The sequence below is a fragment of the Laetiporus sulphureus genome (genome assembly GCF_001632365.1).
Source record: "Laetiporus sulphureus 93-53 unplaced genomic scaffold LAESUscaffold_13, whole genome shotgun sequence".
In the NCBI taxonomy this organism is placed as follows: domain Eukaryota; kingdom Fungi; phylum Basidiomycota; class Agaricomycetes; order Polyporales; family Laetiporaceae; genus Laetiporus; species Laetiporus sulphureus.
The window spans coordinates 677,448-690,557 of NW_024468522.1; the positions used below are offsets into that span (position 1 = coordinate 677,448).

General features: G+C 48.9%; 6 protein-coding genes across 6 annotated transcripts; 4 read left to right on the plus strand and 2 right to left on the minus strand.

Moving 5' to 3' along the window:
- Positions 1 to 88: 88 nt before the first annotated feature.
- Positions 89 to 685, plus strand: LAESUDRAFT_650305 (uncharacterized protein; the record flags this gene model as incomplete). The annotated part of the gene is made up of 2 exons (XM_040904233.1): positions 89 to 358; positions 416 to 685. Coding segments are annotated over 2 exons (540 nt in total), but the record flags the coding sequence as incomplete, so codon positions are not given.
- A 4,985-nt stretch (positions 686 to 5,670) lies between these two features.
- LAESUDRAFT_713307 (uncharacterized protein) lies at positions 5,671 to 6,972 on the minus strand (the record flags this gene model as incomplete). The annotated part of the gene is made up of 2 exons (XM_040906960.1): positions 5,671 to 6,040; positions 6,152 to 6,972. 2 exons carry the CDS (start codon positions 6,970 to 6,972, stop codon positions 5,671 to 5,673), a joined length of 1,191 nt encoding a protein of 396 aa, XP_040765783.1.
- Positions 6,973 to 8,379: 1,407 nt separating this feature from the next.
- Positions 8,380 to 9,382, minus strand: LAESUDRAFT_677284 (uncharacterized protein). Its single transcript, XM_040905653.1, has 3 exons — positions 9,246 to 9,382; positions 8,867 to 9,200; positions 8,380 to 8,803 (listed from the first exon to the last, which is right to left on the minus strand). Exons 1-3 carry the CDS (start codon positions 9,287 to 9,289, stop codon positions 8,699 to 8,701), a joined length of 483 nt encoding a protein of 160 aa, XP_040765784.1. The 5' UTR covers positions 9,290 to 9,382; the 3' UTR covers positions 8,380 to 8,698.
- Positions 9,383 to 9,981: 599 nt separating this feature from the next.
- LAESUDRAFT_724522 (uncharacterized protein) lies at positions 9,982 to 10,211 on the plus strand. Its single transcript, XM_040908630.1, has one exon. It carries the CDS (start codon positions 9,991 to 9,993, stop codon positions 10,183 to 10,185), a length of 195 nt encoding a protein of 64 aa, XP_040765785.1. The 5' UTR covers positions 9,982 to 9,990; the 3' UTR covers positions 10,186 to 10,211.
- A 1,255-nt stretch (positions 10,212 to 11,466) lies between these two features.
- On the plus strand, positions 11,467 to 12,324 carry LAESUDRAFT_677285 (uncharacterized protein). The gene is made up of 4 exons (XM_040905654.1): positions 11,467 to 11,932; positions 11,997 to 12,056; positions 12,108 to 12,181; positions 12,242 to 12,324. Exons 1-4 carry the CDS (start codon positions 11,881 to 11,883, stop codon positions 12,272 to 12,274), a joined length of 219 nt encoding a protein of 72 aa, XP_040765786.1. The 5' UTR covers positions 11,467 to 11,880; the 3' UTR covers positions 12,275 to 12,324.
- A 290-nt stretch (positions 12,325 to 12,614) lies between these two features.
- LAESUDRAFT_93458 (uncharacterized protein) lies at positions 12,615 to 13,110 on the plus strand. The gene has a single exon (XM_040914881.1). The coding sequence runs from the start codon at positions 12,712 to 12,714 to the stop codon at positions 12,967 to 12,969; it is 258 nt and encodes an 85-aa protein (XP_040765787.1). The 5' UTR covers positions 12,615 to 12,711; the 3' UTR covers positions 12,970 to 13,110.

Sequence of the window (13,110 nt, forward strand, 5' to 3'; positions counted from 1 at the left end):
AACGTTCTCGGAAAAGTATTCTTCGCGTCAGTTTGTTCACCTTTTTCTCATACTATATTCATTGACCGCTGCCATCAGTACATTCCAGATATTCTTCTATGCCCTACGTCCGGGCTTCGTGCGCACGCAACGTATCACTCAATGGCACATCACCAACTTGATCGTACAAGTCGTCTTCGACTACGTGCTCGTCAAGACTTGCGGTGTTCGCCCGCTCATATATTTGCTGGCGTCAAGCTTCTTTGCGGGGAGCCTGCACCCGTGCGCGGGCCACTTCATCGCCGAGCACTACGTGTGGGATGGCCTTCTCCAAGAGACGTACTCGTATTACGGCCCTCTCAACATCCTCGCTTATAATGTCAGTGTGCTGTTCAGTCACTCACGCAGCGTTTGTTAACCTGGTGCAATTATCTAGGTTGGGTACCATAACGAACACCATGACTTCCCATCGGTCGCATGGACACGGCTGCCAGCGCTACGTGCGCTCGCACCGGAATTCTACGACACGCTCCCGTCACACCCGTCCTGGCCCATGGTCACCATCAACTTCATCCGTGACCCGGAGGTCGGCATCTTCGCACGGGTGAAGCGTCCGATGAAGGGCAAGGCGCAGCCTGCGCAGGAAACTAAGCAGCCTAAGAATGCTGCCAAGGATGCTAGTGACTCGGATGAGGGGACGGAGTAGGCGAGTTGCGCGGGGGAACATTTTATTTCTGGTGCTCCAAATAGCCCGGACGCTCGATTCTGAACAATGCATTGTATACTTGTGAGTTTGTCTGTGAATGACGCGGTCACATGAAATGCACGTGGGCGCGTCTTGCCCCTCTCGCTCGCTCGGGCTTTCAGCTCATTCAATCTCCATTCCGCCGCAGCATCATGCGGCCTACTCTCCTACCTGACTTGCTACGGACTGGAAAAGATTTCAGAAGGAGGCTCTCTGCAGTGGACAACCTTTGAATCAGTCAAGTTAAGTACAAATACATTTACCAATGAGGTATCTGTGAAGGTCCGGCATGGCTAATAGGCGGCGTAGCGTTACCTGAAGTATAAGATCGAGAGTTGCATTGAAAGGCATTTCTATGTCACCTACATTTAAAAGTTCAGAGAGTTCTTTGACCATTCAATGCGGGCGTGTCATCAAGTCAAGTATATGGGTATGATTGCAATACACCGCAGACATGAAGCGATTTGCACATGTGGCAAATGCTTAGCTAATGTCGACAGGTTTTTTGCCTTTGTGATCTCAATTTGCTATGGCTCCTTCCCACATTCCATATTAAGTATTTGCATATAATATGTTAGAGGCAGAAATTTAAAATCATATATTTTAAGCATTTTCAAACTCACCAAATACATTTAGAATTTGAGTGCTGTTGAATGTAATCATACATTTTTGAACTCCAAACCATCACATGTATAAAATATCCAGTAGCAGATGAAGGTGTTATTATGGTGAATGACTTTCATTCTAGTAATCTTGGTTAGAATGACTTCAGTAGAGAAGTAGAATGTAGGCATAATTACACCTTCATCTGCTACTGGATATTTTATACATGTCATAGTTTGAAATTCAAAAATGTATAATTACATTCAACAGCACTCAAATTCTAAATGTATTTGGTGAGTTTGAAAATGCTTAAAATATATGATTTTAAATTTCTGCCTCCAACATATTATATGCAAATACTTAATACAGAATGTGGAAAGGAACTATAGCAAATTGAGATCACAAAGGCAAAAAACCTGTCGACATTTGCTAAGCATTTGCCACATATGCAAATCGCTTCATGTCTGCGGTGATATATATATTCACCATCAACTCGATGACCTGCTGCAGACGTGATTGGATGAATCAAAGTGGAGATGAACCTCGGCTCTTGACTGCGACGAGTTGATGGAGTAAGCAGCTCGTCCGTGTAGTAAATTTTGACCTAAAACGGCACATTTGGGCAAACAAGAAAGTTGTGCCAGCACTTAGGTGATGCTTAGAGTACACTGTTCACGACAAGCATATCACAAACTTTCAGCGCAGTCATCGTTCAAAATCGGTAATACAAAAACACATATTCATTGTTGAACAGCGAACTAAGTGAGAAAATTGCAGCTGAGAGATCTAGTGTGATCATGTGACTCGACACCCACGTCAATGAAAGGTAACATAGCCGCAAGAAGACGATACTATGCCACATCGACTAGGCAGTGAGAATTTCGACATGTAACAAAGCGATCGGATATTTACTCAATGAATGTCAAGCATTCGTACCAGGTTACAACACATATGGGCAAGTGGAAAATGTCTCGCGAACCTCGAGCTTCCACAGCACTGCATTGCTCGAGCGAGTATACAAGCTATATACCTACTCATGTACTGGTTAGAACATTTCGTCAATCGCATGATGACGCCGCTCACCTAAAATAACCATGTCACTTGGCCTTCGAGAGCCCAACCACCATCCATCGAAGTCAGTTCTCGTGCTCACCCAAAACGTGTCGCGGAGTTACGAACACCAGGCAGGTGATCAGCAATCACTTGAGCCACAACGGGGAGCTGGGATGGTAATTCTGTTGCATACATCTGGCGGAGACTGAAGACCATGGCAAGCTCAGGACATGCACGTCTTTCCGCTACTAGCGAATCATCCAGAGCCTTCCAATCAATGAAACCTGTGACTTTCAGGCCATCATTATTGTGTTTCAGGCTAGTCTTCGGTCTGAGTTCGCGGAGCTTTCCTGGGCCTACTTGTGAGAGATATTTAGAGATGAGACCTCAGACTAGACTGGCAGAAGCAGTGCTCATGTGCACATGAGATAGTGCTGTGTTATGAGAGAGATCGAGCCGTTCAATACGGTCTGAATGGTAACATGAGTACGGTTGCCCATAGAGTGATGAATGAAATCACTTGCCTTCTGACAAAGAAACTTTGAAAACTTCTAGGAACGCATCTGCTTGGCGAAGCAAGTGGCGAAGCAAGCCCTGGTAAACTTTCGCTCCTCTTGCAGATTATGCACGCCATCGCAGAACACAAGCTGGCGCATGTCAAGCTCTAGACCAAAATGTTCTATCCACCGCGTCATGGAGTGGGTATAGCTTCCTGACATCTCAGTGTCAATAACTAGCTCAGTGAGAGGAGACCTCTCGATGCATTCAATCGCTTCGATTGGAGGAATTACAGCATCATCACTGACGCCAACAAGGGAGAGCACGAGAGAGCAGAGATGCAAGAATGCAAAAAGCACATGGTATAGCTCGCTGGGCTGGATGAACAGCGCATGCATGTGAAGAGTGTGAATTTCCATGGACAGGATGCATGTCTGCATCTGAACTGAAAGTCTTTCCAGTGAACAGCTTAGATCCTGAGAGACTCTACCCGTATCAATTACGGTCGAATGCAGGGCAACCATTCGTTCATCCATAAGGCGTCTCGTACGCGCGATGGTGAAAGGGAGAGGTGGCGTATGTGGGCGGTGATCTTTGTGTGTGCAGCATTCGAACCATCCAGTATGTCCAGAAACCATTCACAGTCGTGAGCCGATTTCAGTTCAACAGAGTGAAATAGATGCTTTTGGGCCATGGAGATGAGTGCCTGACATGTCAGGCTACATGCGATCAGAGCGTGAGGGTCATTCGCATGATAGTCGATGATCTACTCGAATATCTCTAACGGGAATACGCTCGCCTCCTCGAGCAGTGACCGTGCACGGCTTGATTGCATATCTAGTTTCAAAAACTGTTCGATGAGGCTTTGTCTGGTTCCTGACAGTTCATCGCATGGAGTTGATATGAGATGCATGCAACACAGGCAAGGTACGTCAGTTCTGCAAGAATACTCTGGTTCAAATCGCACATTACCTTTAGCTTGAGAGTTGAGAGCAGTCTGCAATAACAGCCTGCACAGTCGTCCGAAGTGCTGCAAATGAGCTAGTAGAGATCGTATTTCCGCAACGAGTTTGCAACCTTAGTCTTACATACGTGAGTCAATATATCGTAAGTTCCGACAGAACACAGTCACTGAGTTCTCTAGACTCACGAGCCTCCAAGGTCTTGTAGTTCCCCTAAGTCATTCAAAGTGTAGTTCAGATGAGTATACTGTAGCCATTCGTAGTTGCCGAGTGTCAAGAGAAATGAGGACGGATAACAAGGACTTGCCAAAGCCTTGACGTGAATGTTGAAATGGGCGCTCACTGCAGATGCGATCACGTGACTTGCTGCATTACGTGTCGCGCCTCCTGGGAATCCGGGTCTAAAACAGCCTCAAAAAGACAAATAATGTAATGGTAGCAGACGTGAGCATGGAACATTTCACATTTCCACTGAATCCTGTGGACTTTTTATTTTGGTTATGACCTTTAGAGATGGGCATCAGACATGTTGTACTCAGTATCGAATGTTCGCCTTGCACTTCCAAATATCACCATAGCCATTTTCCTTAACAAATTTGTCTGTTGTAGCTTCATACATTTTGACCGCTGTTCCCACAGAAATGTGAGCTTGGAATAGTCACCGGTATGAAAGAATGGCTATATTTGGGAAGATGGTATAGATAGTCATACAATGAGGGGCCAACACAATTCGTTCAGGATCGGTAACACAAAAATGCATACTCGTTGTCGAACGGCAAGCTTAGTAAGCAAATTGCAGCTGAGAGATCTAGTGCGATCATGCGATGTCAATGAAATGCACACAACTGCAAGAAGACGATACTATGCCACATCCACTAAGCAGTGAGAATTTCAACATCATATCACAAACTTAGGACGCAGAGCGCCGACTAAGCCTATGACCTTATGATCAAACACTTACTGACTGTTGTCGACGTAGGGATGGACACAAAGATAATCAAGGTAAAGCAGTGCCTTGCAAGTGAGCACTGGTAATACTGTATGGAAAGGCGTAGCAGAGATGAGAATAAGTCTGGGGGACTTATGCGTCTCAGAGCTCTGGCTTATATACATGAGCGGAGGGACCCTTGGTACCCTGATACCCCAGAACCGCTAGCTAATGGACATTGTCTGATTGGTTACCACTACCTGTCAGACTACGTGTGTCATGCATGCCGAACCTCCGAACTACTTAGTAAGACCATGGGAATGGTATTGCCTGTAATGGCTACATCTCCGGTGGCGTGGTATCTATCTACCTCGTGCATGTGAACTAATATCCCCTTAAGGACATATCTCCGGTGGTGTGTATCCCCTGCGTTGGATTCTTTCGGAGTCCGACCGTTGCTTCTAGGTGGGATGATATTACTGTATAAGTTAGGCTTACCTAATAGCAGCGCTACTTGTCACATGTGTGAATATTATGTGATATGTCACGTGACTAGACCTGGACCTTCGGGGCGTCTAGGACTGTTAGTACTTTGCGTACCAGTTCGTTCCTTTCTGAACAGCCTAGCGCTGATGTCAAATGATGTCTTGGTCACGTGCAGAGGTGAAAACGTGAAAATCTGTGACACATCAGTCACAGAAGAAAATACCAGAACGAAGCGATCAGATATTTAATGAAGGTCAAGCATCCTTACCAGGTTAAAACGCATATGGGGAAGCGAAAAATGTTTTGCTAACCTCAAGCTTCTACAGCACTGCGGTGTCCGAGTGAGTATACAAGCTATTCATGTACTGATTAGAATATTACATCAGTCGCATGACGATGCCGCTCACCTAATATATTCATGTCACTTGGCCTTCGAGAGCCCAAGCAGCTCTCAAATGAGGTGGTTCACATGCCCATCCAAGACGTGTCCCACAATTGCGAATACCGGGCAAGTGCTCAGCAATCACTTGGGCCACAACGAGGAACTGGGATGGTGATTTGGCTATACGCTGGGGAAAACTGAAGACCACGGCAAGCTCGGGACACGCGTGTCTTGCCGCTACTAATGAATCATCCAGAGCTTTCCAATCAATAGATCCTGCAACTTTCAGGCCACCATTAACGCATTGCAGGCAGGTCTCTATTCTGAGTTCACGGAGCTTTCCTGGGCCTACTTGGGAGAGGTATTTAGAGATGAAACTTGAGACTAGAGTGATGGAAGCAGTGCTGATATGCACATGAGATAGTGCTGTGTTATGAGAAAAATCGAGCTGTTCTATACGGGCTAAATGGAACATGAGTGTGTTTGCCCATAGAGTGACGAATGAAATCACTCACCTTCTGAGAAACAAACTTTGAGGATTTCCAGAGATGCTCCTGCTTGGCGAAGCATGTTGTTCAACTTCGTGGTGAACTTTTAACTCCTCTTGCAGAGTGTACACGCTATCGCAGAACACAAGCTGGCGCATGTCAAGCTTGAGACCAAAATGTTCTATCCAGCGCATCACGGAATAGTTATAGTCTCCTGACATCCCGTCGCAATCAATAACCAGCTCAGTGAGAGGATCCTTTTCCACGCCTTCCATCGCTTCGAACGGAAATTTTGCAGCATCATTGGGATCTTGGCTGATGTTCACATAGGAGACCAGAAGAGAGCCGAGATGCAGAAATGCAGAAAGCATGCAGAATAGCTCACTGGGCTGGATGAACAGCACGTACATGTCGAGAGTGTGAATATCCATGGAAAGGATGCATGTCTGCATCTGAACTGAAAGTTCTTTCCATCGAACAGCTTGGATCTTGAGAGACTCTACCCATATCAACTGCGGTAGAATGCGGGGCAACCATTCCTTCGTCCATAAGGTGCTCCATATGCGCGATGGCGAAAGGGAGAGGTGGCGTATGTAGGCGGTGATCTTTGTGCATGCAGCATTCGAACCATCCAGTATGCCCAGAAACCATTTGCAGTTGTGAGCCGTTTTCAGCTCAACAGAGTGAAATAGATGCTTTCGGGCCATGGGAATGAGTGCCTGACATGTCAGGCTACATGCCATCAGGACATGAGGATCGTTCGCATGATAGTCGATAATCTGCTCGAATATCGACAACAGAAATATGTTCAGCTCCTCGAGCGGTGACTGTGCATGGCTAGATTGCATAGCTAGTTGCAACAACCTGTTCAGCGAGGCTTTATCCTAGTCATTCCCGACAGTTCATCGCATGGAGTGGATATGAGATACACGCAGCGCAGGCAAGATACATCAGTTTTGCGAGAGTACTCTGGTTCGAATTACACATTACCTTTGACTTGAGAGCAGTTTGCAATAACAGCCCGCACCGTAGTCATCGAAAAAGCTGCAAATGGGATGGTAGAGATCGTATTCCTGCAACGAGCTTGCAACTTCAACCTTACGTACGTGAGACAGTATATCGTAAGTTCCAACTCAAACAGAATGCGGTCATGTGGGATGAGTTCTAAGATGTTAGAAATTTGATAATCCATCCTAGCTGGTCAATTTCATGAGAAAAACATCCAAGAAACAATGGCTAAGCAGATATACATTGGAATGAATGTGTCATCAGATTGAAATCGCCAAGCAATCCTGCAAGGATGAATCATAAATTCTGTGCGCTCTGTTCGATCACAAGGGCACAAACCTTGTCAGAATATAAGGTGACACGTACTTGCTTTGCTTCAAATTTGACGAAACAATGTGATTCAGAAGCTGACCTTTGCCATCTTCCAGCGAATCTTGATGCAATTCATATTTTCCTTCTGCGTGTCCGATGCATGATTGATAGATTTGCAGGCATCTACAAGAGATTTGAAGGACAAAATCCCATGATGGTTTCGGAAGTGTTAAACGGTCCAAATTCAAGCAACCTACCATGAGCCAGTTCCTTTAATTCATTTAAAGTGTACGTAGTGCAGACGAGTATACCGCAGCCAGTCGTATCGCCACATATCAAGAGAAATGAGGATGGAGAAACAGGAACTTGAACGTTACACGGCAGACATGGCGCAATTTATCAAGGTGGGAAATTGTGTGCGAATGTCGACTGATTTCTTACACATGTGACAAATATTTGCAACTATGGCATTTCATGCTGGAAATGTAAATGTTCCACTTTGGCTGTGAATGTGAACTATTTGCGATTTAAATGCTACATTGGCAAACCTTTGCCGCAAATGTAAGACATCAGCCGACATTCCCACACTATTTTCCACATTGATAAATCTGCCGTGTTAGAACGGGTGCTCGTTGCAGACGCGATCACGTGACTCGCCTCGTTGCGCGTCGCGTCCACTGTTGAAACCGGGGTCCAAAACAGCCTCAAAACGACAAATAATAATGCGTAGCAGGCGTGAGCATCATTTGTTGGACCCTGCGGACTTTTATCTTGCTTACGACCTTAGAGATGGGCACCGGACACGTCGCGTTCAGTACTATCAAACCTTCGCCTTGCGCTTCCAGAAATCGTGATAGTCGTTTTCTTGATTGAATTGTCTGTGGTAGCGCTAACTTCATACATATTCTGAGTGCTATCATCGGTACAGATCAATGGCTATATTTCGGAAGATGAGGATGGATAGTCATACAATGAGGGGCCAACACAACTTGTCCGAGGCAAGAAAAACTTGTATCATGCGACATGTATGTAAATAGCAGGCTACAAGATCATATACTACGCAGATGAATAAGGAAGACGAACATGGTCATAGATGTTGGCAGCATTTTGCACACAGCGAAAGCAAGAAAACATGGACAGCGAACGAGAAGATACGGAAGGAAAGCAGCACAGTAAGTCCAGCATTGATTCAGCTTCCAAAGCAAGAGAGAGCGTAGCAAAACCGAGACAAGCGTCCATAGCACCCTTCGTTATTCACGCAATTGGCACGTCCTGTGGTGGTTCTGCATGCACAGCTCGGCCACATGGAATTCTCAAAGTCAGGATACCGTCTTCCATAATCGCATGAACATCCTGAATCTGCACGAAAATCACACTCAGCAAGGGACGAAACCACGTCGCGAGCAGCAGCACCACACTCACAGAAGTCTCAGGCGGGACGGCGATGCTCCTCACGAACTCACCAGACTTGCGCTCGCGCACGGTGTGTCCACGGTCGGGCGGAAGCAACTGCCGCGAGGTTCCGGACACCGTAAGCAGCTTTGCACGGCTGTAAGGACAGGTCGCGAGGGTGATGTGCACGTCGGTCTTCTTCACGCCGGGCAGCTCGAGCATCGCGAGCAGGACATTCGACGTTGGATCATATTGCATGTCTGTGCAGACGTTGAAGCGCCGCGGGGCTAAGGGCGGTGAAGCAGGGAGGTTGCTCAGGCCTTGAAGGTCTAATCCGGGCGAGGCGGGTGTTGCGGCAGTCGGGCTTTACGAGCGAGGCAGACGATGAAAATCTGGTCAATGTATGTACTCAGAGCGCAGAACATACCTGTTGGACCCTGCCGTCCCGCTCATACTCGGTAGTCTCACTAATTTATCTCTCCATAAATTCACAGCGGGACACGAAACGGCCAACCCGGCCGCAGGTAAGCTCACTGCTCTCCCGCTGCCATTAGCAGCACGAGCCCGAGGCCCAGCCTCGGTATCCAATGCAGGACGCATCCCCGCCGTCTCTGCAGGCGATAATCGCGGGTCCGCACGTCCCGCCGCCGATTCCGATTGTGGGCGGCGATACGGGTGGACTCCCTGAGCATGCTGCCCAGGCGCAGAACGCATGGGCAGCGTGCTCGACGCGGTCGAGGCTCCAGGACTGGAATGCGCAGAGCGGGTTGCGCTCGTGCGTCGCGAACTCGGCGGCTCTGACGCGCGGCCTTCGTTCTCCGCGAGCTGCATAAACTCTTCTTGCGTGATGGTGTCGAAGCGGTACCGGTTGGTTGGAATGCGCTCTGGGACGTGGATCATCTGCGGCGGCTGGTATGCGGATTGCTGTTGTTGTTGCTGCTGCTGTTGCTGTTCTTCCTGCGGTTGCGTTGGCTCCTGCAGTTGTTGATATAATGGCGGCGAGATCGGAGTCAGCGGGTGCGGCTGTGCGATCGGAGTCAGCGGATGTTGCTGTTGACACACGGTAGCGAGCCGCATAGGAGCATTGTCGAGTTCCCAGGAGTACATCTGGGGCGTAGCCGTCGGGCTCGAGTAGGTTGCGAAAAGATACGGGAATGCCATTGTTGTCTGTTCGTAGACGGGATGGCGGGCATTTAAGGCGGGCGCGGCGCGACACGAGGCGGATTGGCGCGTCGCTTGCGCACAAGCCTGACTCGCCTGCGCTGTTCGGACCCGCCGCAGATCACCCAAACAGGCAATCCCCGACGGTGCGACGCTCCCCGACGGATCCCAATATGGGAATCATATGATGCGCTCCACATGCAACGTGCCCGCCGCGCACAGCGGGCATCCGCCAACGAGCCGCGCCCCTTTCCGCATCAGGCCGTTTTCTCTCACACGTGATGATATATTTGGGCGCCGTGGGTTCTAGGCGGAGACCATCCCGACGCCCAGGGAACAGCCTGCCGATATCTGCAGCGCATCTCCGCCGAGAAGCGAAGTTGTGCTGCAAACACTGCACAGATGACATAAAAGAAGAGTACATGAGACTCATATCCATCAGCGCATTCTCAGCTCATGCATATACAAGGCCGATATCTGTATCACGGATCCGATCGATGTGGCGGTCCTCCTTGTATTTGCTGCTAGGAATGCAGCAGAATGATGGAGATAAGCAAGATTGATCATCGTACAGAGGGCCGGTTCAGCAAAGGAAGATAACGCACCAGAGAGTTCCAGCTGAGAAAAACAAGAGAGGATAGCAACAGGACCAATCTCGTGGAATGCATTGGGCAAGCAGCTTGAGCGGTCGAACGAGATTGAACAAGGGCTCGTGGTTTGAATCACAAGAGAGACATAGATCGCTTCAGTTGAAAAGAGCCTGTAAGCTGCATCAATGCAGCGGCTGGCCGCTGCTCTGCCAGTGTTCAACATTAGATGGGCGTATTGGAGAGAGAAGTCATCGATGTCAAGTCCCCAGGTCGCGCGTTCATTCAGGCTGGCGGCGATTGCTGACGGCACAGGTATTGCGCAGCAAACGAGACCTTATGTAGGTAGTCCTGGCTGGGTAGCGAGCAGCACATTTAGAGAGGTACACGTCAATGGGGTGTCGACACGTACTTCTGTAAGACCGCCACGTAGTTGCATTGATTCCCTGACTGCCTCCTGCGCTATCGTGTCCATACTCAGTGCATCTTGCCCACACTGTTTCGAGGCGAGCTGTCATCGGGTCTGTTCGACTCACAGGTTTGCATTGGCGCACTACCGTTCCCCAGATGGTCTTCAAAGGTGTTGCACCTCCCTCAAGCACTAGCCAAGAAATATGCGGATGCCGTCACGGATATCAAGCTAATCTCGCTGCGCTCGACTTTTTGAGAGAGCTCCAGTCGCCGCGGGCCCCAAGGGTTCGGAATAGCGTACAACAAGAGCTTTGAGCTGTCAACTTCAAGCTGCATAGTAGCAATTGTACATCGCGAGCTGAGGCAGAGGCGTCTACGGGAGGAGCGGGCAAGGCAGAAGTTGTCGGTGGTCGAAAGAGCACGTCGCATCCGCAAGCGCTTCATACGCGCGTCCGACGCTAGATCCTTTGACCGCTCTGTCGCCCGGGTTGCAAGCCAAGCTCCGTGTCCGGGAAGCTTGGGCTATCCGGGTGCTTGCTCTCGCCTCGTGTATCAGATATTTGCAAACCGCACACAGCAACTTGGTGGACGCGCCTCGAAGGCAATGTCACGAACCCCATCTCCCGCATCAAAAATCAAACCAGCAGCTGGGCTACTTGGGCTGACGGACCTCAGAACGTTCAACCGATAGGACACCCGATATTGATCTGTATATGCATCCGAATGACCAATTTGGCGAACTCTACGGCGAGCCACGGAGCATCGGGGGCATATAAAAGGGCCTGCTCTCTCCCCATCGATTCTCTGCCGCATACTTCCACCACCACCCGACTCGGACTTGTCTGAATCCCATAGCATCTCTGTACACTGCCGTGCTCGACGAACATGGCTCCCAACCCGCAATGCACTGCGCTCGCCGCCGCCAAGGACAAGAAAGGTGTCGTCCAATAGGACTCGCGCTATTGCGGACGCACTAACCGTCGGCGTCGACGATCGATCAGGCATTTCGTACTCGGAGATCGCGTCCAAGCTGCACCTCTCCGAGCAGCGGATCATTGACAGTGCGTGTCGTGTCTCTTATTGTCGGGTACTTCAGCTCATTGACCACGCAGTCTGCACTGGTGCGGCCGTCCCCACGACCGGCGAGTTCGACTCTCTCGCCCAGGTGCTCGACATCAAGTCGACGGTGAGTATCACAGCATTGTGATCATCGGACATATGTGCTGACCAGATCCTGGATGCCCAGCCGCCTCACGACTCTGCTCACGTTCGTGTATGAGGGTGGAGTGCGATGTGACCAGCTCTGCTTGTCTAACACATATCAATTGTATAACTGTTTCAAGTGTCGGCCATCTTGCGCGAACATCAATGTAGTGTTATTTAAACATCCGAATGTATAATCCGTTCAGTTTGTGCGGTGCCTATCGTGGCGACGGAACGCAATGAATTTTGAGCTTGACCCTCTCAGCCCTTGGGTTCCAACGGCGACTGCTCCCGAATGACAGTAGCTACCGACAAGACGACAATACCATTGCATCCAACGGAGACTATAGAAACTATAGGAAGTCATTTGGCATGATATGGTGCATTGATTCATACGCTCGCTTTGCTGTGATTGACTCGTTACATGCCATGTTGACCATGTCGCAATGAGTAACGTCTCTGTACTCATTGCGACATGCGTACATTAAGTCTAGCCACCCTCTCAGGCCTTGCATGCACTTGTATAACCTCACATGTGACTCGATGACGGGATGCGGAGGATTGCGACGATCGAACGTTACGAATTTCTCACTTGTTCCTGCCCTGCTTGTAAATGTGCAGAGTATTGTCAGATCGTCAGTAGCTGCAATGTCTGGCGAGCAGCAGCACTTTAATGCCAGAAGCCGAAAGATACAGGTTAGTTTGTATTTGGTCACCAAAACAAGCGTTGCGCGAAATGTAGAGATCCATCCATCGTCCAGGTATACTTAAACATGGTGGAGATAAGTCCGGAAGATTGCACCCTTCTGCACGCATTCAACATCAACCGCATGAACGCAAACTCGAGACGCACCACAAGCTAAGCTACTCCTCATCCTCTTCCTCCTCGTCCTCTTCCTCCTCCTCGTCCTC

Excerpts from the sequence above, each read along its gene's own strand:
- LAESUDRAFT_677284 (XM_040905653.1), bottom strand. The coding sequence starts at position 9,289 with ATGAGCGGGACGGCAGGGTCCAACAGGTATGTTCTGCGCTCTGA. Across the intron at positions 9,201-9,245 it reads AGGTATGTTCTGCGCTCTGA|CCCGACTGCCGCAACACCCG; the intron begins GTACATACATTG and ends TCGCTCGTAAAG. Across the intron at positions 8,804-8,866 it reads CCGTCCCGCCTGAGACTTCT|ATTCAGGATGTTCATGCGAT; the intron begins GTGAGTGTGGTG and ends ATTTTCGTGCAG.
- LAESUDRAFT_677285 (XM_040905654.1), top strand. The coding sequence starts at position 11,881 with ATGGCTCCCAACCCGCAATGCACTGCGCTCGCCGCCGCCAAGGACAAG. Across the intron at positions 12,057-12,107 it reads CGAGCAGCGGATCATTGACA|TCTGCACTGGTGCGGCCGTC; the intron begins GTGCGTGTCGTG and ends TTGACCACGCAG. Across the intron at positions 12,182-12,241 it reads TGCTCGACATCAAGTCGACG|CCGCCTCACGACTCTGCTCA; the intron begins GTGAGTATCACA and ends CTGGATGCCCAG.
- LAESUDRAFT_93458 (XM_040914881.1), top strand. The coding sequence starts at position 12,712 with ATGCACTTGTATAACCTCACATGTGACTCGATGACGGGATGCGGAGGA.
- LAESUDRAFT_724522 (XM_040908630.1), top strand. The coding sequence starts at position 9,991 with ATGCCATTGTTGTCTGTTCGTAGACGGGATGGCGGGCATTTAAGGCGG.